Genomic DNA, 25,751 nt, shown 5'->3' with positions numbered 1-25,751 from the left:
TCACTTGGATGAGTGACGGAGCGTTTCTCCCACTGAAAACGCTACGTCCAGATGAACAGAATCCACTTTTGGAGATTTACTTACCTGGATGATTAAGCATGCATCAAGACGAAGGATGGATTCACGCTTTCATGTCATTTATGCTAAATTCTGTCCCTGCCATTCAAATGTTGCTGCAGAAATCCAAACTCATCAGACCAGGTTTGAATTCTACCATCAGTTTCCTGTTCTGACAGGTGCACCACCCAGTACGACTTTCTATTGTTATAGTTTGTCTACGTTGAGGTTGGACATGTTGTGCATTGAAAAAAAATGTTCCGGCAACACACCACAACTACTTTGGTTGTAGTGTGCTGTTAAATGTAGACTTCTAATCTGAATGAGTCTAGTCATTCATTCTCCTCCAACCTCTGACACAAACACACCCAGATAACTGCTGCTCACTAAATCTTTTTGGACCCTGAAAACCCTAGAGTTGGTTGTGTGGGAAAATTCCAGTAGATCAGCAGTTTCTGGGGGAGAAAAAATAAAAAATAAAAAAATCAGTCCAGCCAGTGTAACACCAGCCACCACACCGTGTTCAAAGTCACTTAAATCACTCACCCATTCTAGTTCTTTATGCCTAAATGCTTGAGTTAATACAATGTAATTGGCTAACTAGGCATTTGTGTTGTTAAGCAATGTACCCAATGATATAAGTACATAATGTATAATACACATTTATGGTCAAACTGCAAAGAACACACACTTCCTTTCACTTATAATTTTTTAATCTGCAAAATCAAATTTCATGGTTTGATTTAGTGGTGTACAATACTTCTACTCAGTATAACAGTAAACAGCTTGTGATTTCAACAACAATGAACTAGTCAAAATTGGATTTTTTGATGTATGAACCATGATATCTGGGCCATTTTATTTCTGTGATTCATAGGGAGAACACAGTGTAAATCAAAACAATACTCGGGAATGTTTACAGAGTTTTTCAGAGTAGCATTGGCTCCAGTCCTGAAATAGATGTTCCTATGCTGAGGTGAGACTCGTTTTGAGTTAACTATTCAGGAGACTGTGGCAAAAAGGATGAAGTTCAAGTTTTAGGAGGCACGATGCAAGTTCACTCCATCAAAGTGATTTGGATTTGGCTGTCAACACACACCCTCCACTGAAGCCCCTTGTTTAGACTTGGACCCTCAACCTTTAACCCAGAAATGTCCATATTGATTCCTTTCTGCTGGCTGCTGTGGTGGTGTTGCTGGGACAGGTAGGTACAGCGTCACTGTGAGGACCATAAACAGAACATCTCAGCGGTCCAGCGAGCGTTTCTGGATTGCTTCGGCCACCACGGTGCGCAGGAGGGCGATGACAGAACGAGGGTCATCACTGCCAATCACAGCACTGCCTGACACAATCATGTTAGCCCCTGCCTAGAGCAAATGGGAGCAAACAAAATGTAAGAAAACCTAAAAGCACATATATTTTGATTTTAGACGGTTATTTGATTAGCCTGTCGTGTATGCGTCGTTTACCTCTGCACACTTATGAATAGAGTCAGGACCGACCCCTCCGTCTACTTCAATATCTAATGATGGGAACTGACTCCGCAGCCAGCTTACCTGGGTCACACATACACAGAAAAGAACTCAAAATGTGCCAAATACAATTTTCACAGATTAGTAGGAGAGCAAAGACACACAATAATGCCGATTTAATCACATGCACCCCTCCTCAACCAGACTGCAGGCCAAACAAAACCACTATATTGTGGTAAATATCTGCTTCAATAATGACTGAATAATGTTTTCAGAACTGTCAACAACCAACAGTCTGCACGAATCATACAGAGTGTGCCTTGGATCAATTTTTTGCTTTTTACACCAAATTTTCACCCACACAAGAGGTCCTCCTCAAAATGGAACACAGATTCATCTGAAAAGCATCTGTACGTGATCACTACAAAGGCCCGGCAGCACTTATACACCACATACTTCACATATACCTGAACCCATTGCACTGCTTTTTTTCTAAGTCTGCAATGCAATATTTTGTATCGGCCTGCTGTGGGCTATGCTTGTGGAAAACCAGCATTGCCCACAGCAGGCTGGCTACAAAGAATAGTCATGGTAAAATACACTATCAGTTCTAAGTGTTTACATATCAGGACATTTAAAAAAAAAAAAAAAAGATCTGATCCTTACCTACAATTATTTTAATACAAGCTCAGGTGAGCAATAATACACTGCATATTATACTCTGTTTTTATTAAATGAATAATGACAAAGCCAAAATTTAGAAGTAGTGTGTGACAATGATTCAGTAGTTTTTAGAAGCACCTCTAGCAGCAATAACTTGAAGGTGGCTTTTGGCTCATTTTGCTTTACAATGTTGCTTCAATTTCTTGAGGTTTGTGGGTAATTTATGTGCAGCTCTTTTAAAGAGCCGACTGCAGCATGTCAATCAGTATGAAGTCTGGACTTTGACTAGGCCATTGCAACACCTTGATTATTTTCTTTTTTCAGCCATTCTGTTGCAGATTTGCTATTGTGTTTCGGATTATTGTTCTGTTACATGACCCAGTTTGGGCCAAGCTGTAACTGTCAGATAGATGCCGTCACATTTGACTAGAATACTGTGATATACAGAGGAGTTCATAGTCGACTCAGTGGCTGCAAAACGAGTCCAAATTGTCACCCCTCTGTCACAGTGCTGATAGTATGAGCTGTTTGTGCTGATATGATGTGTTTGGCTTTCACCAAACGTGGCTCTGTGCACTTTGGCCAGACATCTCCACATTCGTCTCATCTGTCAAAAGGACATTGGTCCAGAAGTCTTGTAGTTTGCTCAGATGCAACTTTGCAAAGATGAGCTGGGCTGTCATGTTCTCTCTAGAGAGAAGAGGCTTTCTCCTGGCAACCCGTTCAAACAACCCATTCTTGTTCAATCTTCTAATTTTACTGTCATGAACTTTCTCACAGAGGCCTGTAGAGTCTGAGATGTAGCTTTTGGGATTTTTGCAATTTCTTTGAGGATTGCACCCAATAACCTTGGGATAAATCTGCTGGGACATCAACTAATGGAAAATTGACAAGTGCCTTCAATGTTTGCCTTCTATGAGCAAACTTTCTCCCTGTAGAATAACAGACTTCAAATTGTTTGGAAATGACCTTATAACCCTTCCCAGATTGATGGATAGCAATAATGGTTTCTGTAAGATCATGCTGTTATCCTTCCTCCTAGAGAATTAACACACACCTGAATCCTCCAGACCAAAAAATTAACAAAATGTCCACTTTTACTTTTTGATTGTTTTATCATATCACACTTACTGATGGTCAGTTAATAAAGTGTGTTTAATTAGCCGCTCCTGGCTGCTACATACCCTCTTAATTCATGTGGAAGCAGTATGAGTGCATGCTTTCTTTTTACCATGATTATACATTCTCCTGTGCAGTCTTTAATGCTATGACCATTTACTATGTATTTTTATTTGGATAATTTTAGGGGTAGTGTACAGAAAAACGCACAGATTTTTTAAAGCATATTCCTTTAATTTCTTTTCTTAAACTTCTCAAATAAGACAAACAATGACTTCACACCTCATATGCTAATGAAGAGTATAGAAACTGCACTGTGCTAAATTGTAAATTCAGTAAGTATGATCAATCCAATTTGTTCTGTTGTGGTTATGTGCTTAGTCCTTACCTTGGGCATCATGTCTTCCATAAACTTTTGTCCCCCAAAACCAGGTTCAACAGTCATTACCAGAGCCATGTCGATCTGGTTAGCCCAGGGAGCCAGCTCTTCAACAGTAGTACCAGGCTTAATAGCCAAACCCACCTGTAATACAAGTGAGCGAGGGTCACTTTAACACTCGCATGTTTATAACAAATGCCGGGGTTTTATAATTCCCTATCACTACAATTATACAATTACACTACAATTATGCAAATGTCTTTTTCGTCAAGGCAGTGAATAAGCAAGTCTGTCTCTTCTTTTGGGGTCTTTTCCTCACCTTCATGCCACTCTCTCTAATCTCTTTAATGAGGTTTCCAGGGTTGGTGGTGGCCTCTAAGTGGAAGGTGTACTGATTGGCTCCTGCTGCGGCCATAGGCTTGACCCATTGCTCAGGCCGAGACACCATCATGTGCATATCTGCAACATTCACACTGTCCCAATACTGTGCGGCACAACAATACAATAACAGTGATTGTTTTATCATTAAATCTCACCAAAGAACGGGTCTTGGCCTACTGACTTCCTCAAACACTCCACCATGGGATGGCCAAACGTGATGTTGGGTACAAAGTGTCTTAAAGAGGAAACAAAGAGAAACTTTTAGATTGCAACTGTTGTGCTCTTTATCTTGCATAAAAAGCTTACACTGACGTCTTACGTAAGTGTTGAGAAAGCTAAAAATGTCAAAACTATCACGGAGAAGTATAAGGCAATAACACTTTAAAGACAGTCTTGTAATAGTTTCGCACCCAAAAGGTTTTAGCCTTCCATTTAAACCAGTTACAAAAATATCGCCTGCCCGGCTTAACTTTTGACAAGCTAGGTTAGCTTGTTGATGTTAGCCAACTTTGGCTCTCAAGTACAGAGCTTGAAATTGGCTTGCTAGCAGCTAGCACGACAGGTAAACTATATGCTAACCAACTGACCCATCCATGACGTCCAGATGCAGGTAATCCGCCCCACACTCCATCATCCTCACACACTCGTTGCCCAAACAGGACAGGTCGCTGCTCAGGATGGACGGGCCAATCTTTGCACTGTAAGCCATGCTGTTAATGTTGTATTTCTCTGCATGCAGCCTGGCACCTAACAGGACAAGCTCGCCGTACCGTAAAGCTCAACTTCCGCTGATGACTTTCAAAATAAACTCCAAGGACGGGGAGCGAAACGTCTGGCGTCGTGTCGTGGAGAAATATTTAGCTAGGCAGCATAGACAAGCTTCGAAGATATTTAGGACATCATGCAAGTCTGTGTTTTATGGTAAGAAGAAGCTAGATAAACGTGTGACTGTCTTTAAGATATCTGTCTTTTCATTTGTGATATTCTTCCCGTCGATATATATCTTCAAAGTATGTATTATCGCATTTTTATGCTTAAACAAGCTTAAGGCAACTAGCCAACTTTTAATAAAGTACTAAAATTATGAATGAATAAAGACGTATTTTTTAACATCTTAACTTTTTTCCAAAACTTTCCTGTTTTGCTCTAAGTGTCAGTGGGTAGTTGATGACTTTCTCTCACATGTTTTGTTGTCACACTTCCGCCTTCAGGTTAAGACAATGTGTGCATTTTGACACTAGATGGCGCAGAGCTCATAGCAACGAGCTCCTACATATATTAGTGGTTTTTATCTGAACAGCAGAGGGCTGATTGGGAAAACGAAAGATCACACTAACAAAGCCTCTTAAAAAAAGAAGAAGAAAAAAATGGTTGAAAAAAAACTATAATAGTTATTTCCCCCACAATGTAATAAGTAGGTGCAACAATTTCTAGCAAACAAGGCAAATCCATTTCCTGAGACATCACAACAGATAATTATGCAAACACAAATTAGTAAATGGGCTGCACTTAGATAGCTCTGTTCTACTCAATTTGCACACTCAAATTGCTTTCTGACTGCAAGCCTCATTCACTCATTCCTCACACATATGCACACAAACACTTTTTCTATGCCTAAGTGCTTTGCCTAACATTCACACGGACTCGCATAGATGCATTGGTGGCAACTCGAGGTTCAGTATCTCACCTAAGGATACTTAAACACACAGACCAGGGGAGCCAAGGATCAAACCAATGGCCTTCCAATTAGTAGACGGCCTACTCTACCTCCTGATCTGCAGCTGCCTCAGTCACTTTAAGTAATTGGATGCTGCTGTAAAAAGTAATTGGATGCAGTAAATGGTGTAAAAAGGCCTGAAATTGTTAAGTTGTTTGTAACCTTTCTGAATTCTAATTGTTTAGCATGCTTTCTGCTCCTGTCTTTTTCTCTGCAATTGACTATTGCTTTATGGTTGAATCTCTCTTAGTCTGTCTGTGAAGAAAAGTTTGATTGATTATTATTGAAAAAGGCTGGCTTCCAAGTAAATGAAACAAACAACCCCCCCTCCCCCTCCCAAAAAAAAAACAAAAACAAAAACAAAAAACTAAATACATTTAAGTCTCCTAAAAACCTCCCACAGGACCTGACACCTGCATAGAAAACTTAAGTCTCCAATAATGTATTTACATATTACATCACATTTGGTATGCCCCCATTCATGGTTAGTTGGCACAAGTTGGTATAGAAGCTTAAATGAGTTATAATTCATCTCAGTTAACCTTTAGCTCCCTATTGTGTGATTTGTTTGTCACTTTCACCGTTCTGGATGCAGTCACCTAAAATAGTTTGAATATTTTTCCAGATGACTGAGTAAGCTGCTGTGATTTATAATGAGCAGAAAACTGAGCTGAGCCTCTCTTCAGCACTCTGGAAGCCACAAGAGTTGCTCTGTTATACCCAGATAGGCTCAACTGAATTTGACATTTAGGAGTTCTGGCCAAGTTTTTGCATTACCACTGCAGTGATGGAAATACTAGAGGCATGGCTTATCCTGATTGACAAGCGGTCATGATACACACAGATTCTAAGAAGGGCTCAGGCAGGATACATTTGTGCCGCAGAGAAGCTGGGGGCCTCAAGAAACTGAAGAAGGCATCACAAAAACGAAGCTTTGAGGTTTGAAAACCATATAATGGGCTGGTGCAGTTGTTGAAAGGGGCGTTTTATTGGTTGGCTCATACAACAGTCCTTCAGAGTTTTTCTCTGTGCAAAGTGTCTCACTCTCTCGAGCAGTTCTGATGAGAGAGGTGATTCACTGCAGCTCGTTAAGTGATTTAGAAAAAATTTAAATTTAGGAGTGCTTGAAAAGTCTCTTTCTACTTGGGTCACACTCAAGGTCAAACCACTGCCGGCAAGCCCAGTTGATGAATTTGTGTTTTAGGTAGAAGAGGCAGTCATTCTTTTTCCTGCAGCTGACCAAAACACAAAATGAAAGAAAAGCATTCTTACTTTTAAACAGCTTTAACACCATGCACCTACTTTCAGCCAACCATAAGCCTCTGTTTACTGGGGACACACACCTTTTTATGGTTAGGAGGAGGAGGGACTGCTGAGGAATGTGACTTGCAGTCATTTGTCGGATGTTTTCAAGCTGTACTTGGTCATTCTTGACGTATTCTTAAAAACAAAACAAAAAAAATTGAAAAATCAGCTTTGTATCAGCCGCATAATATCACATATTATCACATGCATATCAGTGATTATGCACTACATATAATGCAGTTTCTCAATAAGCATTTTGAGCAATAATATTATTTTCCCAACACATACAATGTTCATGTTGTCATATTGTCAAGTTTTTAAGATACATTGTAGTCATCTACAAAGCATGAATGAAGCCATGACCATGTTTGTTTGCTTATAATACCACGCCATCTCATCTTACCTACTTAACACTAAAGTGAGAGGGTGGACCTCTCCACAGACTTCAAAGCACAATTTATTTCAGAAAATCCTCAAATGCCTGTCTGTAGCCTCCTCTATATTTTCTACTTCTTCATGGTGAGTGATCTCAACGAGCTAGTGGATGAAAGTTCCCTTGTTATATGCGTTCCTGCATCTCACTTGCCTGTGAAGACTGTTAAAAAATGTCTTTTCAGCAGCACATCAGGACAATTAGGAACTGATGTGGATAAAAGCTGAAGACTAATCAATTCCATTCCCTGGTCTAGTGAGTCAGTGTGTGTCCGTCATATTTATAGTTGCCATTTTAAGAAATTTCATGGTTGGACAGTTACAGGAATTAATGTTCTTTGTTTTTCCCAGTAAACTTGCCTCACATCGGCATTCAAGGTGTCAACACTTTTTCAGTAAGTTGGCATGCGGCTTCATTGGCAGCAGTAATAACGATACGTCCCTGCAGATTAGGACTTTGGTGTTGAGGTTGCTAATTAACTGGCACCCAGCATTGTGTGTTCCCGAGCATGTCTGAACGTGTTTAAAGAGCTTAACAGTCTTCCGAGGTGAATCATGTACCAGAATTAATTATATACAGTAGCAAATCAGAGGCAACCTCAGCTAATGCCATCATACTGGTAACACAACATAATGGAGACAGCCTATCCTATAACAATTAATCATCTACAGGAGGGATGGTATGTTCATAAAAGAAGAAAAAGGCCCTGTGTTTGTGTTTTAAGTACTCTTCCAGATATCGTGTGTGCATGCACATTCAGCAGCACATATGCATGTTTACGCATAAGCTGGGTTTGTGACCCTTAACCCTCCATAATTAAAACCAGGAACACAAATGGTGACCATGCTGCTCAGTGTTTTATCGTTTTTCCTGTTCTGTTGTTGATTATTAAGAACTTGGTGCAACTCCAAACCTTTTATGTATTATCTTGATTGTAACCTTCCTCCTTCATCTCGCTAGGAGCCTGAACAAACAAACAGGAATTACCCTTTTTGTGATGGTCAGAAGGACAGTGTGGAACATATCTTTTTAGCCTCTCCCTTCCTTGGCTTTATGTCATCGTGGTTGGGGTCCATAAGTGGAAAGGGAAGGGTGGGGTGGGCGCTACCTCCCTCGGCTAGGTTAATGCTCCTGATCAACTTTGTTTCCTTCTTTTGTGTATGTATCTTAAGTTTAGACATGTTACAAGGATGCTATATGTGACATGTGGGCAAAGGTACATTAGAAAAACAGTGTATCAGACAAAAACAGCTTGAGTAATTCTAACAAGCTTCAAAGTCAATATTTGGTAAGACCACCTTTATTCTGCAGCACAGCCTGAGCTCTCTTAGGCAGGTTTCTTCTCATTTCTTTATTTTTTTTGCCTGTCCCGTTTGGTTCTTTTGCCATCAGAATTATTGTCTGAAGGCGAAGAAAGATGCCCAACGGATTTACTTTACCAAATTGACCATCCCACCCTTGCCATAATGGTCTATTTGATTCACCTTTTATTGTTTATTTTATTTATTTTTTTATTTTCACTTGCTAGATACGGGACAGACGTGAATGAGGAAAAGAAAAGGGAGAAAGGAAGAGGGGGGAAAAACAGCGGAGAAGAGGGATGGGGATAAAGGGCAAAAAAACAAAAACCAACTAAATAAGCAGACAAAAAGAAAAATACATATAGCAATCACCTGGATCACCTGTTGAGAAAGAAAAAAGAAAACAAGCAGAAGAAAACGAGAGCAATACAATAAACAACATCACAATGATATATGGGAATATAACCGTAAATACTAAATATTAAACATTATTGTGCAGCACGTAATATCGACAGCGCACAGTGTGCTTTGAGGTAGGAGCCAAAAAGGGTGTAGTTTGTGTGTGTGAGCACCCGTGTGTACACCTGTGAGCATGGACGCGCTTGTTTTTAAAAGGTTCCTTCATGTAATGATCTGCTAGAGGGTGTGGGGAGCCACAGCCCCGTCCTCCAGGGCATGAAGCAGGTATGGAGGAGATCAAGACTCCAGACATTCAGAGGCCCCCAGAACACAAGAGACCAAGGAAGACCAACAGAGGGGCAGCTGAGCCACTATCCCAGAAAGAGCTGAGGAGAGTCCCAGATGAGGGGTCACTCAGCAGCCGCGGAGCAGAAGCCAGGGGGGGTTGCAGTGACGTGCCCGTGAGCTCCGCCAGCAGCCAGCTGTGCCACAGTGACCGAGCCCCAGGCCGAGAGGCCGAGGGCACCCCACCCCCGAAGTCTTCTCATTTCTTTAAGCTGTCTTCAGGAATAGTTCTCATTTCAAAGCTCTTGTCTTGATGTATGCTGAGTCAACCAGGTAAGGAAATCCCAAAAAGTTCATCCTGTTCATCTGGACATAGCATTTCATCACCCATCCAAGTGATAAATCAACTTTTTGGATCTTTTGTTCTATTTTCTGTCAAGATGATCTCACACTGCTTCAGTAATTTTGAAGTCTGTGCTCTGGGGACGCCTATCCATGGCTGACGGTGTTCCATTGTGTGTTTTTCTGTCCAGGTATGCTTTTATTGCATCAGTGCAGTGTGTTTGGGATCGTTGTAATGCTGAAAAGCAAAACTATTACCAATCAGATGATTTCCAGTTGGTATTAAGTGGTGGAAATGCTGATGGTATTCTTCTGCATTCAAAATTTCATCCATTTTGACAAGAGCCCCAAAACGATCCATCCATCCATCCATCTTCATCCGCTTTATCCGGGGCTGGGTCGCGGGGGCAGCAGCCTAAGCAAAGAGGCCCAGACCTCCCTCTCCCCAGCCACCTCCTCCAGCTCGTCCGGGGGAACACCAAGGCGTTCCCAGGCCAGCCGAGAGATATAATCTCTCCAGCGTGTCCTGGGTCTGCCCCGGGGCCTCCTCCCGGTGGGACATGCCTGGAACACCTCACCCAGGAGGCGCCCAGGGGGCATCCTTGTCAGATGCCCAAACCACCTCAGCTGGCTCCTTTCGATGTGGAGCAGCAGCGGCTCTACTCTGAGCCCCTCCCGGATGGCCGAACTTCTCACCCTATCTCTAAGGGAGAGGCCAGCCACCCTTCGGAGGAAGCTCATTTCCGCCGCTTGTATCCACGATCTCGTCCTTTCGGTCACTACCCACAGCTCGTGGCCATAGGTGAGGGTAGGGACGTAGATCGACCGGTAAATTGAGAGCTTCGCTTTTACACTCAGCTCCCTCTTCACCACGACGGACCGGTGCAGCGTCCGCATTACTGCAGCTGCAGCCCCAATCCGTCTGTCGATCTCCGGCTCCCTTCTCCCATCACTCGTGAACAAGACTTGAACTCCTCCACCTGGGGCAGGAACTCATCCCCGACCCGGAGTGGGCACTCCACCCTTTTCCGGCTGAGAACCATGGCCTCAGATTTGGAGGTGCTGATCCTCATTCCCGCTGCTTCACACACTGAAGCCAACAGAACCACATCATCCGCAAAGATCAGAGATGAGATTCTGAGGCCACCAAAGCGAAAGCCCTCCGCCACTTGGCTGCGCCTAGAAATCCTGTCCATAAAAATTATGAACAGAACCGGTGACAAAGGGCAGCCCTGGCGAAGCCCATCACCCACCGGAAACGAGTCCGACTTATTGCCGGCAATGCGAACCAAGCTCTTGCAACGGTTGTATAGGGATCGAATGGCCCGTAGCAATGGGCCAGACACCCCATACTCCCGCAACACCTCCCACAGGACACCCCGAGGGACACGGTCGAATGCCTTCTCCAAGTCCACAAAACACATGTAGACTGGTTGGGCAAACTCCCATGCACCCTCAAGTATCCTCGAGAGGATGAAGAGCTGGTCCAGTGTTCCGCGACCAGGACGAAAACCGCATTGTTCCTCCTGTATCCAAGGTTCGACTAGCGGACGAACTCTCCTTTCCAGCACCCGTTTGGCAGCCCCAAAACGACTGGCTGAAAATCACAACAGTGATTTTACAGACGGCTGTAGACACTCACTGTCATACATGTCGTCTCACATCCTGTTATATAATAACAAAAATTTAAGCAAAAGGATTAATCACTACATAAGACCTGTTGCCACAGATTCACAGTCCAGTTGTTGTGCATTTTGGCATACCTCAGCCTTTTCTCCCTTTTTCCCTTCAGTAAGACTGACTTCTTGACAGCCACCCTTCCACTGAGACCATTTTAAACGATGTCTTTGGCCTTAAAATTATGTGTTTGTGCAACAGGCTATTGTAACAAAGTGCCTAAAGATACAATTTAAAATTGGCTCTTTGCTAATAATAAGTCTGTTATTGTAGACATAACACTGGTTCCCTTGAGTTTGGTGCCTTTTTATGCTTGAATGATTCATAGGTCAGTGTTAAGTGGCTTAACAAACAAAAACATTCATCTGAAAATGGTCAGGTACAAAGACCGGACTAAAAATAGTGAAAAAGCAGCCAATATTAGAAGCTCAAGACCACTTTAAAAATGACCAAAAAGTCTGGCTCCTTGGGAAAAAAAAAAGAAAAACAGAAATGAGGGGTGTGCACAGGATTTTATTTAAACAGCATCACCCGGCATACGTCATGGTTTGTATTCTTTGACCTCGGCATGTGTGCCCTGACCACAGCACACTTCCTAGCACTAGTGGCAAGCATAAAACAGTAATTGCCTGTGAAAAACCCCCCTCTAGGGAGAAATGCAATCTTCCTTGAGTCGTAATTTAGTGCTTCATGCTGGACTTGTCACTTCAAAAGACCAGAAGTGGGAGCATATTTTTTAAAAATAATAGCATGGGGTTATAGGAGAATAAAAACGCATTTATAGAGAATATTTTTGGTGATTTAATATCAGTAGCCCACAGAGAGGTTAATCTAAGCAAAGATCACCTCCTGACTTCATAAAAAAATGTAATCCACCTGATTTAATCTTTCATATTTGAAGTCTGGATGCAACAAAACACTGCCAAGTTTAATATTTTCCCTCAGTGTGTGCCTGCAGAGTGCAGGGGTTTGGTTTATGAAAACTGTAAATCCACTTCTAATAAGAATGCTTTCCAAGATCAGTCCTATACTATATGAGCATTCCTTTCTTCTTCTAAAAAGGTACACGGTCCTGAATTTAGTGTGCCAACTTGTCCTCCAGTTCTTCATAAAGCAACTTCTTTTTGTATCCATATTCTGCAAAAACTGTGAATTGTGACTATTTTCTCCTCTGTTGGAAACAGATTAAATGTTAAAAGGAACATCAGCTGCTAAGCATGACTCAACTGTGGAGAAAACTCTTTGGCACTGAGCATCCATTTCCTTTGGACAAAATAAGCTTATTGTGAAAAATATTTGAGAACCATCACTATTGCATGATTTAAATGGGAGGATGGATTCTGACCCCATCTGGTGCCTTGAACAGCTGCTGGACCCACTGTGGAGCGTGCTAAAGAGCCAAGCTGTTTAGACAAATTCGCCCAAATCCTTTTTTCTCAGTGAGGAGCAATTTAGGGATTTCAACTGCAGCACAGGGGAAAGGTAAGAAAAAAGAGTGAATATATGCAGTTATGTGTGTGTGTGCAAGTTCAACCACTTGTTCACATCTTACGCGGACGCAGACGCTAACTGTCTGTGACATTTTCTCTTCCTGTCGTTCAGGTCAAATGCTCTCCTGACAGGATTTTGACTAGGATGGCTCTCCAGGGAGGAGAGCAGTAAGTGAACTATGTCAAACTGCCTAAAACAATCATTTGTGAATTTTGCTACTTTAGTGGTGGAAAAAAGAGCAAAAAATATAAAAAGTTTTTAAACCAAAAACTGTCTTCAGAATGTTCTAATGATCAAAAGTATTCACTTTGAGGGAAAATGGTATTTTCAATGTTTTACAAGAAGCGGAATAAATTTTAAGACTTCAAGATTTTATTTTGTAATATTTGGAAACAATTTATAAATTAAAAAAATATAACACATTAAAACATAGTGTGGATCTGAACTGGGCCTAGAAATCAGTATAATTACCTCAACATAAAACTATAAAAACTATTACTAATATAACCAACTATAACAACGGTCTTCACTGCCAGCTCTTAGGCAAGCTTTCTTGTGAATTCTCTCCGTAGTCTTTGGGGAAAGTTCTCCAGTCTTCTTGATGGACATTCCAAAACTCGTCTTTGGATGTTGGCTGCTGTTCACGCTATTTTGAGAACATTTCAATCCGGGCTCTAGGGAGGCCGATCCATGACTGATAATGTTTCATTGTGTGCTTTTTCTACCCAGATGTGCTTTTACTACCCTTGCAGTGTGTCTGTAATGCTGAAAAAATAAGCTGCTGCCAATCAGAGTCTTTCCAGATGGTATATCATGGTGGATCAAAATCTGATGATACTTTTCTTGGTTCCAAATTCCATTAATTTTGACAATTTCCATCATGTTTTACAGATGGCTGTAGACGCTCGTTGTGGCACCGGTCTCCTGCTCTCCTCCTCCAAACATAGTGACAATGATTTGAACAGAAAATTTCACATTTGAATTGATCTCTCGGTAAGACCTGTTGCCACTGATTTTCAGTTCAGTTCTTGTGTAGTTTGGCATACCTCAGCCTTTTCTCCTTCCTTCCCTTTATTTAAAACAGCATCTTGACAGCCACTGGAGATGGGTCAGTTGAAGGGCCAGATGCATCTTTCAGGTCCTGTTTCAGGTTTTTGCTGGATTTTTTTCTTTTTCTGAAAGTCATGGGCTTCAGGTAGCATTCATCTACTGTAGCTACATTTTTTAGACCTAACGTCTTGGGGGGGGGGGGGGGGGGGGGGGGGGGTTACTTTACTTGTCCAGTTTCTTAAAATTGTTGAAGGACACATCATATATATATGCCAAGTGTTCAGCTAACAGCTCTTTGGAAATCACCTTGTTGGTGGAAAAATGCTATTTTATAGTAATGTGTGATCTTTGGCATTTTTCATGGATTCAACTAAAGAAATGAGAACAAATTATATGCTTTTATGAAAGGCTGTTTGTAACAAAGATATAATTTGAAAATTGTTCTATGCTAAGTTGTCTGTTATGTGTAGACACAACACTGGTTCATCCTTTGAATTAGGTGCCTGGTTTTTTTTTTTTCTTGCATGATTCATAGGTTAGGGAAAACATTCCTTTAAATCCTAAAGGTACAAACACTGGACTGAAAATGAGTGTTGCAGCCAGTGTTGGACACATATTGCTCAAGACCACTTTAAAAAAAAATAGCAAGAGCGTCTGGTTATAAAGAAGAGTTGGTTCAAAGGCTTTTCCACAGTACTGTACATAAGCAAAAATAAACGTATTCATATGCAGAAGCCAGAAAACTAAAGGGAAAATCCAATAAGCCTCTCAAAGTCACCAACTTAAGTAGGTGATAATATATTTATCTCTTCTAATATTGGTGTACTTTTTACTTATGACTCATCTAACACTGATAATTTCACTTAATGTCAGGATCTTTCTGATGTACCTAATGCTCATCCCTTTCAGTCACTGACACTTAATGCCAGGTTGCAAAGTAAAACATTCAAGCCTTTCTCTCCAGATTCACCACAGTTTATTAATCCTATCTTTAGTCAGTTAATCTCATTGAGATCAATACCTCTTTTGTATGAAAGATCATATTTAAAAGTCACACATGGCAAAGAACAGACAGATCCTTTCTCAAATCCTTAGGTCTTAATGTTTCATAGGGCAAGTAAGTAAATGAAATGAAACCATACCGCTGTCTCTCTCTGTACATTCAGCTGAGAGGGAAAGTCCAAAGTAATTACATGAAATGTATGATAATAAGTCTCCAGATACACTTCATCAACAATGATCCTTGTCAGTGTAACAACATGGATTTCTGAGTCTTCAGCTTGGCATTGTAAGAGCCAAGCACCATTATCAGGGGAAATTGCTTTACGTTCCATTAGAAAAGAAGAGGGCTATGTGAATGGCTCTATGGACTCACACACACACATACACATACACACATCCTGACAGAGTGTTGTCCCACTGTCCAATTAACCTCACACAGGGAACGGACGGAAGTGAGAGCAGGAGCGTGATGGGTCAGGACCTCCTGTAGGCACACAGACCTTTAAGAGCACTTCACTGACGTTTCCACAATCCCTGTGTTTTCATTCAGCCTCTAGATATCCTTTCAGACATTTTTTACCCTTCTTTTATTCATTTTTTTCCCTGCTGCTGGTTGGCAGCATAAAAGGCTAATATTGACTTTACTGACGTATCTTTGTTTGGCATGGGAACGCTTGAGGCTTTGGCTGCTGCTGGCCTCTTTGAGTGGCTTACCAGAGAGGCCTGGCAGAAAGCCAGCATGTATAGCAGCTAATAATGGACTCTGCTACGCTGGTCTGCTCATCACATGAGAGAAAAGCGAGGAGAAAGAAACAGCTATATTTGAACAGGACAGGAAACTGTAATTTGGATTATTGCATGTGCTCAGCACTGCGATAAAAGTGAATAATGTTGTACACATTGCTATCCATAAAAGCCAAATAATAATAAAAAAAGTATATATATTTAAGAGCATCTGGCTTCCTAAAGGCTGCTCCGAGCAAACACTAGAGAACAGCTTCTTAGGGGAAAGTGCTTTATGTTCTTTTTCTGCCAGGAAACATGCCACGACACTGAGAAAGTAGAAAAATATGTCTTGAAATTGAAGAGCAAGGATCAACGGGCACTATTCCAACAGGTTTCATGAGCAGCTTCATCAACAGAAACGGAGGCACGAAAGGGAGTTCCACAAATCCACATGAGCCTTGACAAATAGTTTTTTTTCACTAATGCAGAAACTATCTGAGAGACAAATAGAAACACTGGCAGTTTTGAAGAAGATCCACCCAGCAATGAAATGCAGCAATGTAACAAATCAAGGCTGTCTTTCAGGCTGTGACTGGGTGTTCCCTCTCTGTGTTATATAAAGTCTACCACTGGAAAATTAAAGCTGTTCATTGGGTTCATCAGAGTGGTTTTTCCTTGAGTTAAATAACCAGTCCTGTGGGTAACTGTTTAATTAACTTATTTTTATCGCAGAAACATGAATCATTAAAGTTTGCCTTCCAAACCAATAAACTGCAAGTTTTAAATTGGGATTCTGTGGAAATTGACTATAATATTGTCCAAAAATACTGTGAGAAATGTCAGTGGATTTCAAATAAACAGTGCACTTTGGTTTTCTTGCTGAGCACCAAGGCGATGAACACAAAGGACCGACAAAGCACCAAAGCTGTAGCTGCCTGCTGCTAATGACTGGCTGTGGTTTTCCTTTGATTTGGCTCCAGCTGAGCTGCTGCAGGTTATGAAGGTCATAAATATCAAGCTGCAGCCACAGGGCAAATAGCCCGTAGACATGAGAAAACGGCTAGCTCGTCTTTGTCTGGAGGCAAAATCCCATCCATTGAGCAAAAGCTGTGAAAATATTCTTTCAATCTATAATTTATAAGCTGCTAAATATAAAAACAGTGTATAAGAGGCCCAGCTTCAAAACGGAGAGCTGGTTAGACATCTAAAAAGGCAACGTGGAAGAGATTCAAAGGTTAAAATTCATGCCTTAGGATGCGTTGTAGCTTTGAAAACTGTTGTTTGAGCCCCTCATCAAAGTTGCATGCTTACGTGTCCTTTAGCAAAATACTGAGCTCCAGAATTGTGTGACAGGAAAAGAACCGTATTTGTATAAATCCTTGTGTGGGTCAAATGTATAATATACTGTAAATGCAGGCTGTTTACCTAAAAGAAAAAAAGTAAGTGCAACAGAAAATGCAGCACTAATACTGTATTCAGTCCTCATTTGAACTTGGACAACTAGATTCCTCATGGAATTAATTTGATCCAAACAAATACTCGTTTGTTTTGGGAAAATGTTTGTTTGCTCGCTTATGGGGATAGCGTAGCATTTTAATTTGCTTTCTTGTTGCATGTTAACATAATCAAAGATACGATAAGAGACCACACACGTTCTGTGGTGGTTTCCTAAAGACTTGTTGGCTGTAAACAAACAACAGATTTATTCAAATTTAAGTCTTTACTGTTCCTACATTTAGTGTCCTTTGCTGTTCAGTAACAAATCGGAACAAACAGAAACGGCAGCAGTAACAACCACAAGGCTGTCGGGAACAACCTGAGTTTATCTTGCTCCCTATCTGCAGTTGTCTTGACAGTCGAGTGAATTTTAGTTGTGCATTCCTGTGGTATTAAGGCACTCACGGATCCCTGGCAGGAATTTCCCTCAGCCTTCTCTTCTGTTTCTTTCTGCTGTGTCCCTGCCCTGCTTGTGGAGGTGAGAGAAAGTTCATCCACATAAAATCTGAAATCTGAAAGAGCATCTCTAATTTTCATATCCAGTGTTCCACTTCCTGGGTGTGTATGTATGAAATGCTGTATGTATGCGAGTGCGTGTGTGTGTGTGTATGTGTTTAACAAAACCATAAAGAAACAGGATAACTGTTCTATGGTATTGACCAACGGGAGTATTGGTTTACTTCCAGACAAAGGATACAAGAAACCTGTGAATAACATTTTCATAAAACACCAGAAAAACAAGAGTTGATTCATGTCATCGCCTTGGCAGCACCTCTGTGTTCCGCAGTGGATTCTTTTGTTATTTTTCTACCAAAGATGAGCTCGCCACCAGGGCCAATTTTCAGCTTTCTGTCCAGAGCTGTCTTCAAGCCATGTTCCCCAGATGATTTATGGGTAAATGTAGACTACAATCAATATCACCTTGACTCTGTAAAGATGTGTGAAATTTTCCATGATGGGCTGATATTTTCAGAAACGACAAAGATCGGGAAAATGAAGACACGGGTGCGACGATTTCCTGCTGCGTCCTTCCTGAGATGAGGTGGTGGGCTATCATGTCCAGATGTTTTTCCAGGTTACAGTGGACACTGTGATACATTCCCTCTGTGCATGACATCTTTCCTTCCATGTGTAGCGCAGCTGCAAACTTCATGGAAATGACGAATTAAATGACTTCACTCGTAAAAGCCTTTTGTTATCGGCTAATGTTAGCGCTGGTTTAACATGTTTGGGAGCTCAATTTGACATTAAATGAGATGCTAGTTTTGGCTTAAAATGAAATGTAGCTTCTTCTGCCAAAACTGAACAGCAGCTAATTCCTCTGAATTCGTTTTAGCGCAAACAAATGCTAAACTAGAAGAACGGGCAGCCACCTGTTGATCAAACCTGCCGCATTCCTACTGTTATAGCTGTCGTCAAGCTTTTGAGGAAGGTACTGCCCACTGTTGCCTCTCATGCATAACAACAGAAAAGAATTGAGTCACACTTCCTGAAGCTTTTACACATCAGATGTGTAAAATTTACACCAATGACCGGGTGATTTTCCTGGACGACTTTTCTGATGCGAATAAACAGATCTGACCAATCAGCCCACTGCATTTGGCACCAAGTGCAGCTCAAACCACCACCAATACCCACAAACAGTAAAATAGTACTATTTTATTCTAGACACAGAGCTAGACACTGCTTAAGGTCAATTGGCTCTCTGGATTTAAGTGTTTTCAGTCGTATGACCACGAGTGTGTATAATAGCCATGAAGTCTGCCTTTACAAAAGGGCCATTTAAAAGGACACTGAATTTAATCATGGTGCTGTAATGTAAAGTCAAGAGAGCAGGGTCACGAGTGCTGGGGCGCATAGTGCGTAAACCTGCCGAACCTCCTCTCGCACTGACATTAGCACAAAATGTAGTTGGCCCAGTACTTTTTTTGACTGTAGACGTTTGTTTTATGGTTTTTTTTTACCGGATCAAAATCATCATTATCTTTGCAACATGCACAGAGGGACAAGGTGTTTATGGAAAAAAATAGTCTGGAAACTGAGCATTCACTACTTTTCAAGCACAGTAAACAGCTGTTAAAGATGGACGCTTGACAAAATCCAAAACAGAGCTGAATGTGTGTTGACATGTTCACCATATCAAAGGTATCACGCATATGTGAAGTCTTCTGTGAGGCCTTCACATATGCGAGCAGTGTTATGACTCTCTTTGGTCTACAGTGTCTTTCGACTTCTTAAATGTTGACATAATCAGGCTCCAGAGGCTGATTAGGGTTATTTGCGCACTTCTGCTTCTGGTTTATAAGTCAGCAGTATGTCCCAGCAGAGCCACTGGACTGTGACACTACTTTCATCACCACAGCAGTCGTCACTGTCACAGTTATTTGATTGGTTCTTGTGCGTCACAGCATTCAGCACTCCTGGTACGCATTCCCCACATGGAAAAGGAATAGAAAAAAAAGAATTAAAAACATTAAACTAATAATAACTTTGCCATTAATTCTGAATATTTATGTTCTATTTCCAAGTCTTCATAAGACTTGGGCTGTATGTGTCACTACATGATTAACTAAACAGGGGCTCCTTTCAGATTTTTCTCATGCAACATTATGTTTACTTGATTCATACTTAATTCATTCTAATCACGTTGCATGAGAAAAATGCAAAAGAGGTCACATTCACATTAACCCATAGTTTTTTTCTAGTTTTTTTTCTCCATATGGTTCTGTTCAGAGGTTTGAGTTTTCATCAGGCAGCATGTGGCAGCTATGCCAAGACTCAGCTGACTAACTAAGAGTGAAAGAAATCAGTGACAGTTTATGTGAAGTCTCTCACAACTTCTGGAAATGACAGCACAGACAGGACCTTAAAACACAATGATATTAGAGGGAAGCGAGAGCTGAATGTGACTTTGACATTGTCAGATTTCCCAGTTGTCATTGACTGAATGTAACATGTGGTTTTATTGACGACGGGCTAAAGAGGGGAAAAACTGGCTCTCCTCTGTCACCACTCTGGACCAGTGTTGTATGAGCTTCCTAGCAAGGCATGGGTTATCATCCAAACTGTGATGCAAGTATTCCAGAAATCAGTAAAAGAGAACTGTACTGCCAAAATCTTCTAGTTCTCATCCAGAAAACAAAGACTTGGACACTTTTTAAAGTATTGGGTGCTTCCCTTTCTTTTCTCCAGAACTCATTCATTATGTGTTGCATGAATTCAACAAGATACTGGGAACATTCCTCAAAGACTCTGGTCCATACTGACACTAAAACATCAAACAGCTGCAGCTGATTTTTCAGCTGCACATCCATGATGCAAAACCTCACATTGCGGTTAGAAATGGGTGCACATGGTCAGCTGTCGCACGTGTTGTGCGTTCAGAGATGCTCTTCCCTAGTATATTGAGTGGTTATTTAAGTTATTGTTGCCTTCCTATCAGCTTGTAGCAGTCTGTCCAATCTCCACTGATCTCTGGCATCAACATGGCATTTTTGCTTAGAGAATGGCTGCTCACTGGATATTTTCTCTTTTTTGGACCATTCTCTGTAAACCCTAGAGATGGTGGGAAAGTCCCAGCAGATCAGCACTTTGTGAAATACAAGCCTGTCTGGAACCAACAACCGTGTCACATTCAAAGTCACTTAATTCACCTTTCGTCCCCATTCGGATGTTCACTTTGAATTTCAGCTGGTTGTCTTGACAGTGTCTGCATGCCTAAATGCTCTGAGTTGCTGCCATGTGATTGGCTGATTAAATATTTACATAAATGAGCAGTTGTACCTAACAAAGCGGCCAGTCAGAGTATATAAAGCTGTTTCATTAACCTAAGACCATGCACCCTGCCAAGAACCATGTCATGGGAACACGGCCATAACAAGTCAACTTGTGAATTAAAGATAAAGTTGTTGTGTGGAATCACAAATCTGTAATTTGACAGAGCTATTCACTTCCATATCTTCAAGCTGACGTAAAACTGAGCCTGTTACTGTGAGAAAATGTAAACTGTGCCGCCATGTGTTTTCACCTGCTACGTGACATGCATGCACATATTTCCAGACAAGCACGCATGGGTGCCTGCACCTTTACACCCTCAAATGTCCAGACACACATATACTCAGGCACATCTGTAAAACCCACAAGTCCTGATTAATGAGTGTAGAATTTAAAAGAATCGGTCTAAGTCTTTGTGTTTCTGTTTCTATTACCAGGCCACCTACTCAGCACTATTTATACAGTGTGCTGCTAACATAATCCGCATAGCGGGAGAAGAAAGAGTCTGGAGAGAATGGGTTGAATGTAACGGAAAAATGTATGAAGATTTAATTAAGGGGAAATCATTACATGGGTGAGAGGAAAGGGAGGGAGCTGAACTATTTTTAAAGCCGGGAACCTGTGTGTGACTGTAAGTGACCTGTGTTTTATGTTTGTTTGTATTTGGGCGCCCCAGCTGGGCTGGATCGGCTTAGTTGCTTGTGTGCCTCATCCATGGAGCCCCAGTGGGAGGCCCAAGTTGATGGATGATGCCTGGAAGCTCAGAAACTCCAGTGTGTTCACAGAAGAGCTGTATGAGGAACTGCTAGACAGTTACAGGTGGTCGATGCTTTAGAGTTTACATGCATGTGTACATGAGTTTGGGTGTACATGTTTATTGATGGCTGTTGTGCTTTAGGTGTTATTCTAGCATTACTGATTAGACAGGCATGTGAAGGAAAGCTGTTTAATACTGTAGCAGAAAGCAGTGAAACACACACCTACACAGCCTCCTCCCTTAAATGTGTTTGTTCAACCCCCCCTCACCTCCTATAGAGTTACAAACCATATACCAAGTGTAAGGCCAGGATGGGAAGCTCAGTTTGGGTTGCAGTCTTTAGCCATGACATTTCAACCTCAGCGAAAATGTTCATCCATCAACCTACAGCATAGACAGGTATACGGTTACATACCATGAAATGTATGACAAAATGTGATTCCCACAAAGCCATCTCTATTTGGAAGATTTTTAGATAACTTACAAACAAAAGTACAAATCTTGATCCCTTGTTTGTTTTTGGCTTGTTTGTATTTTGGTGTTTTTTGTCATTTCCGTCTTCATGTTCTTGAATGAAAACTGATTGGTAACTTTTTGACTGTAAACCCCGATGATACTAAAAAATGTCCAAAGCCATGCAGCTCTGTGAGATTGTGCTTCAAAATAGCTAAAACTAACTACTGTTTTCTAACAAACTCACAAGCTAGAAGCTAGTAGATAAAATATCCACTTTTTCTCCAAGTGTCGGCACCATTGTCAGAGATTAGGGGAAAAACAGATCAGATTCTGGATGTGGAAATGTATGGGTTCCAGTCCCACCTAAATTGTGTAAAATGCTAAATACTAAATAAGTACAACTAAGGATAAGACAAGAATGCAACAGTTAAGTACAAACATGAAGTGCATTTCCTCCTTAATAGTAGGCAAACTCGTGGCAAATACTAAACTTTCATGAGTGAGTTAAATTACGAGACTTCTAAGTCTACTGAGAGATATAAAAGCCTAACCCAGCTGTCATCTTTTAGATGCATCCCTACTCCAACACAGCCTAATCAAAGGGTTGGATTACTTCTTCAGCATGCCATCAAGTTTGGCAAAGGCCAATTTGATGGCAATTTTTTGTTTGATTCAGGTGTGTCGGAACAAGGATGCATCTAAAAGCTGCAGGACAGTAGCTCTCGAGTACTGGAGTTGGACAACCCTGCCCTAGACAAATATCCAGTCTGTGAGAGGCCTAACAACATAGAGACATTTGCACTCACAAACCAATTAAGAATCAAAACTTAATCTAACCCCACTTCTTTGGACTGTGGGAGAAAGTCAGAATAAGTAGAGGAAACACTAGAGGAACACTCTGGCCTGGTGGTGGAATTGACTCATGACCTTTTTGGTGTGAGGCAACAGTGCTAGCCACCGCACAACTGCTCATGTAGAACAAGGACTTCCCATGTAGAATAAATAGGTACTAAAACAGGATTTAAAACATGAGCACTGTAATGCATAAGTAATAAAATAAGATTAAAATACAGTTCATAAATACAAACTATATGGTAATTACCTTTAAAGGATATTTTCTTCTTTTAGTGCATAGACATTTCATTCTGAAACCATTTAGTGAACCATCCGTTTATAAAGATGACCAGCCTCAGATGTACTCAGACAAATAAAATGTCTCACTGTTTCCACATTACAAAGAAATGCTGCAATAGTGAATCAAAGAACATGTCATCACACCACAGTCTAAAAAATAAATGTGTAACCATTTCTATAGGAAGGCTGTAAAACTCAAACATTCAGACGTCTAGCTCTGATGAAATGAACAAGTCTTACTCTTTCTTTACCCCCCGTTTCTAATTTTCAGTGAGCCTGTTGAGGCCCTCAGGCCATGTGTTTAACATCCGTGGCCTAGATGATTTCTTTGAGGAACAACCCCAACACTTGTTACCGTGATACATTTTCCAATCAGCACTAAAAAAGTACAGCTGAAGTTAAGGAGACTGTCATTAGTTAGTCACAAACTTGCATTTCAGCAACAGACATAAAGAGAAGAGTGAAAGAGGCTGAAAATGAAACTTCCCTGATATAAATTATAGTCATTTTCATGCTTTCATTGCCAGACATGAAACTGAGGGGGTTTCCACTAAAATGAGCAAATCTCAAAATCTTTCTCCACCTCATTGCTGTCATACTTATGGCATTTTTTGGCTCCCAGCACCAAATCATGACTGTTTGATGCTTTGTGTTATTAAAGTAATATAATTAGATCATGGAGCAAATGATCACACAGAAAGCAGCGGGGTTGTTTTCTCTGTGTCTTCGTGTTAAATAAATCTTCATTGTCTACCAGCCTTGCCTTATCTTTTAGCTGAACTTGAATTTGTTGGACAGCTCTCCTGTCAGTTTAGAAACATTATTGCAAGATAAACTCTGTGAAAGGTTCCTGCTGTTTTCTGCCTCCTGAACAGGGACGATTTACCACATCTATGCCACAACTTCACGCTCTTGATGTTAGAGACGGGAGTTCCTTACGGGTTTCTCCTACAGCTCTCCCTTTCAAAGTTCCTTTTGGAACAATACAATAGCTGCAGCTGTGACAACAATGGCGACTTGAAGGAAATAAAACCAGCAACTGATACACTGAGCAACTCATGACCAGTGCGGGGGGTAAAAGGGGGCAGAGGGTGAAAAAAAAGCTTGTTTAGCTTCTGAAAATCTCCGGCTCATATCTGAATGCCAAGAGGGAAATACAATCCACTGCGTGTTTTCATTTGGTCAATTGTGTGGGTGAATGCTGAAATTTGGTGTCACGCAGGGTGTGTCAGTGCTCAGTTTCCCCACCTTAAACCACCCTCACTCCCAGCCGGAAACTACAACTTCCTTTCCCATTCATCTCAGTCTAATTTTGTTTTATTTCTCAGGAGCCATTTTACAAACTCATTTGTTAAGCTACATAAAAGCATCTCGAGCCCCGTGAAACCAAGCTTAGGAAAACAGTGGCGAGGAAACTCTCCTTTTCAGACAAAGAGACGGATTAAAGAAACAGCCGTCACTTATTGTAGGTATTGAGGTTATTGTACTGGGGCCAGCTGCAGCAACCCTCTACCACAATGAGACGCAGACGTTTCACAGCCAGAACCTGGGCTGGAACCTGCATGGAAACAGCCGAAGGTAGCTGACTGTGTTTTTTGTGGTTGACTACTCATTATGAATTCCTTCTTTTCGCGGCAGGGTACACGACATAAATCACAAGTTGCTCGAGCTAGAGGGAACTTACAAGCAAAACAACATAATGGAGAAAGAGTTGAGTGAGTTCCAGGGAGGCAGTGGAGGTTTCACTCCTGCGGGGGCAGTAAGTGGGGTGTTATGGAGGATGACGAGTACCTCTCATTTCAGCCAAGACGCTGCAAGGTGGCTGTTGAGTGACACGCAGACATTTGTATTCACCTCAGGGTGTAAATTTTGTGCATGTGTGTGTGTCAGTGATGGTTTGAGAAACTCCCTGAAAACTGATACCATGCAGAGTCTATCTGTCTTACTATCCAGACAAGAAGAAAAAGGGAGCAGATAGGGAAGGAGATGGAGATGTTTTTCTTTCTTTTTCGGTGACAGACAGGCATAAACACATCATCAGTGACAGGACGCGCTGAACTAACATGCGATGTAAAATGACATGTCAGATAGTTAATGGGTAAAGACTGAGAAATAACATTTCCAGGGAACATAAACCCGGCAAAACTTCGATAAAGCACACAGACCATAATTCCTTGTAGCCTGCTGGCAGGACCTTTCGTTTCAAGTCTTTGTTCTTGTTGTGTTAACTGAAACTGTCAACACCTTTTACAAATACAAAGCTTTTTTTCTGCTAAAACAATACTATATACAGTATAGCAGGTACAGGGAATGAGCACATCCAGTTATTAATTC

General features: G+C 41.2%; 1 protein-coding gene across 1 annotated transcript; it reads right to left on the bottom strand.

Moving 5' to 3' along the window:
- Positions 1 to 752: 752 nt before the first annotated feature.
- rpe (ribulose-5-phosphate-3-epimerase) lies at positions 753 to 4,854 on the bottom strand. The gene is made up of 6 exons (XM_006788371.3): positions 4,659 to 4,854; positions 4,227 to 4,306; positions 4,010 to 4,149; positions 3,700 to 3,834; positions 1,527 to 1,613; positions 753 to 1,424 (listed from the first exon to the last, which is right to left on the bottom strand). Exons 1-6 carry the CDS (start codon positions 4,778 to 4,780, stop codon positions 1,302 to 1,304), a joined length of 687 nt encoding a protein of 228 aa, XP_006788434.1. The 5' UTR covers positions 4,781 to 4,854; the 3' UTR covers positions 753 to 1,301.
- Between the last annotated feature and the right edge of the window lie 20,897 nt (positions 4,855 to 25,751).

This window comes from Neolamprologus brichardi, chromosome 16 (assembly GCF_056152115.1).
Source record: "Neolamprologus brichardi isolate AB-2024 chromosome 16, ASM5615211v1, whole genome shotgun sequence".
Classification (NCBI taxonomy): Eukaryota; Metazoa; Chordata; class Actinopteri; order Cichliformes; family Cichlidae; genus Neolamprologus; species Neolamprologus brichardi.
This window is presented reverse-complemented; position numbering and strand designations above follow the sequence as displayed.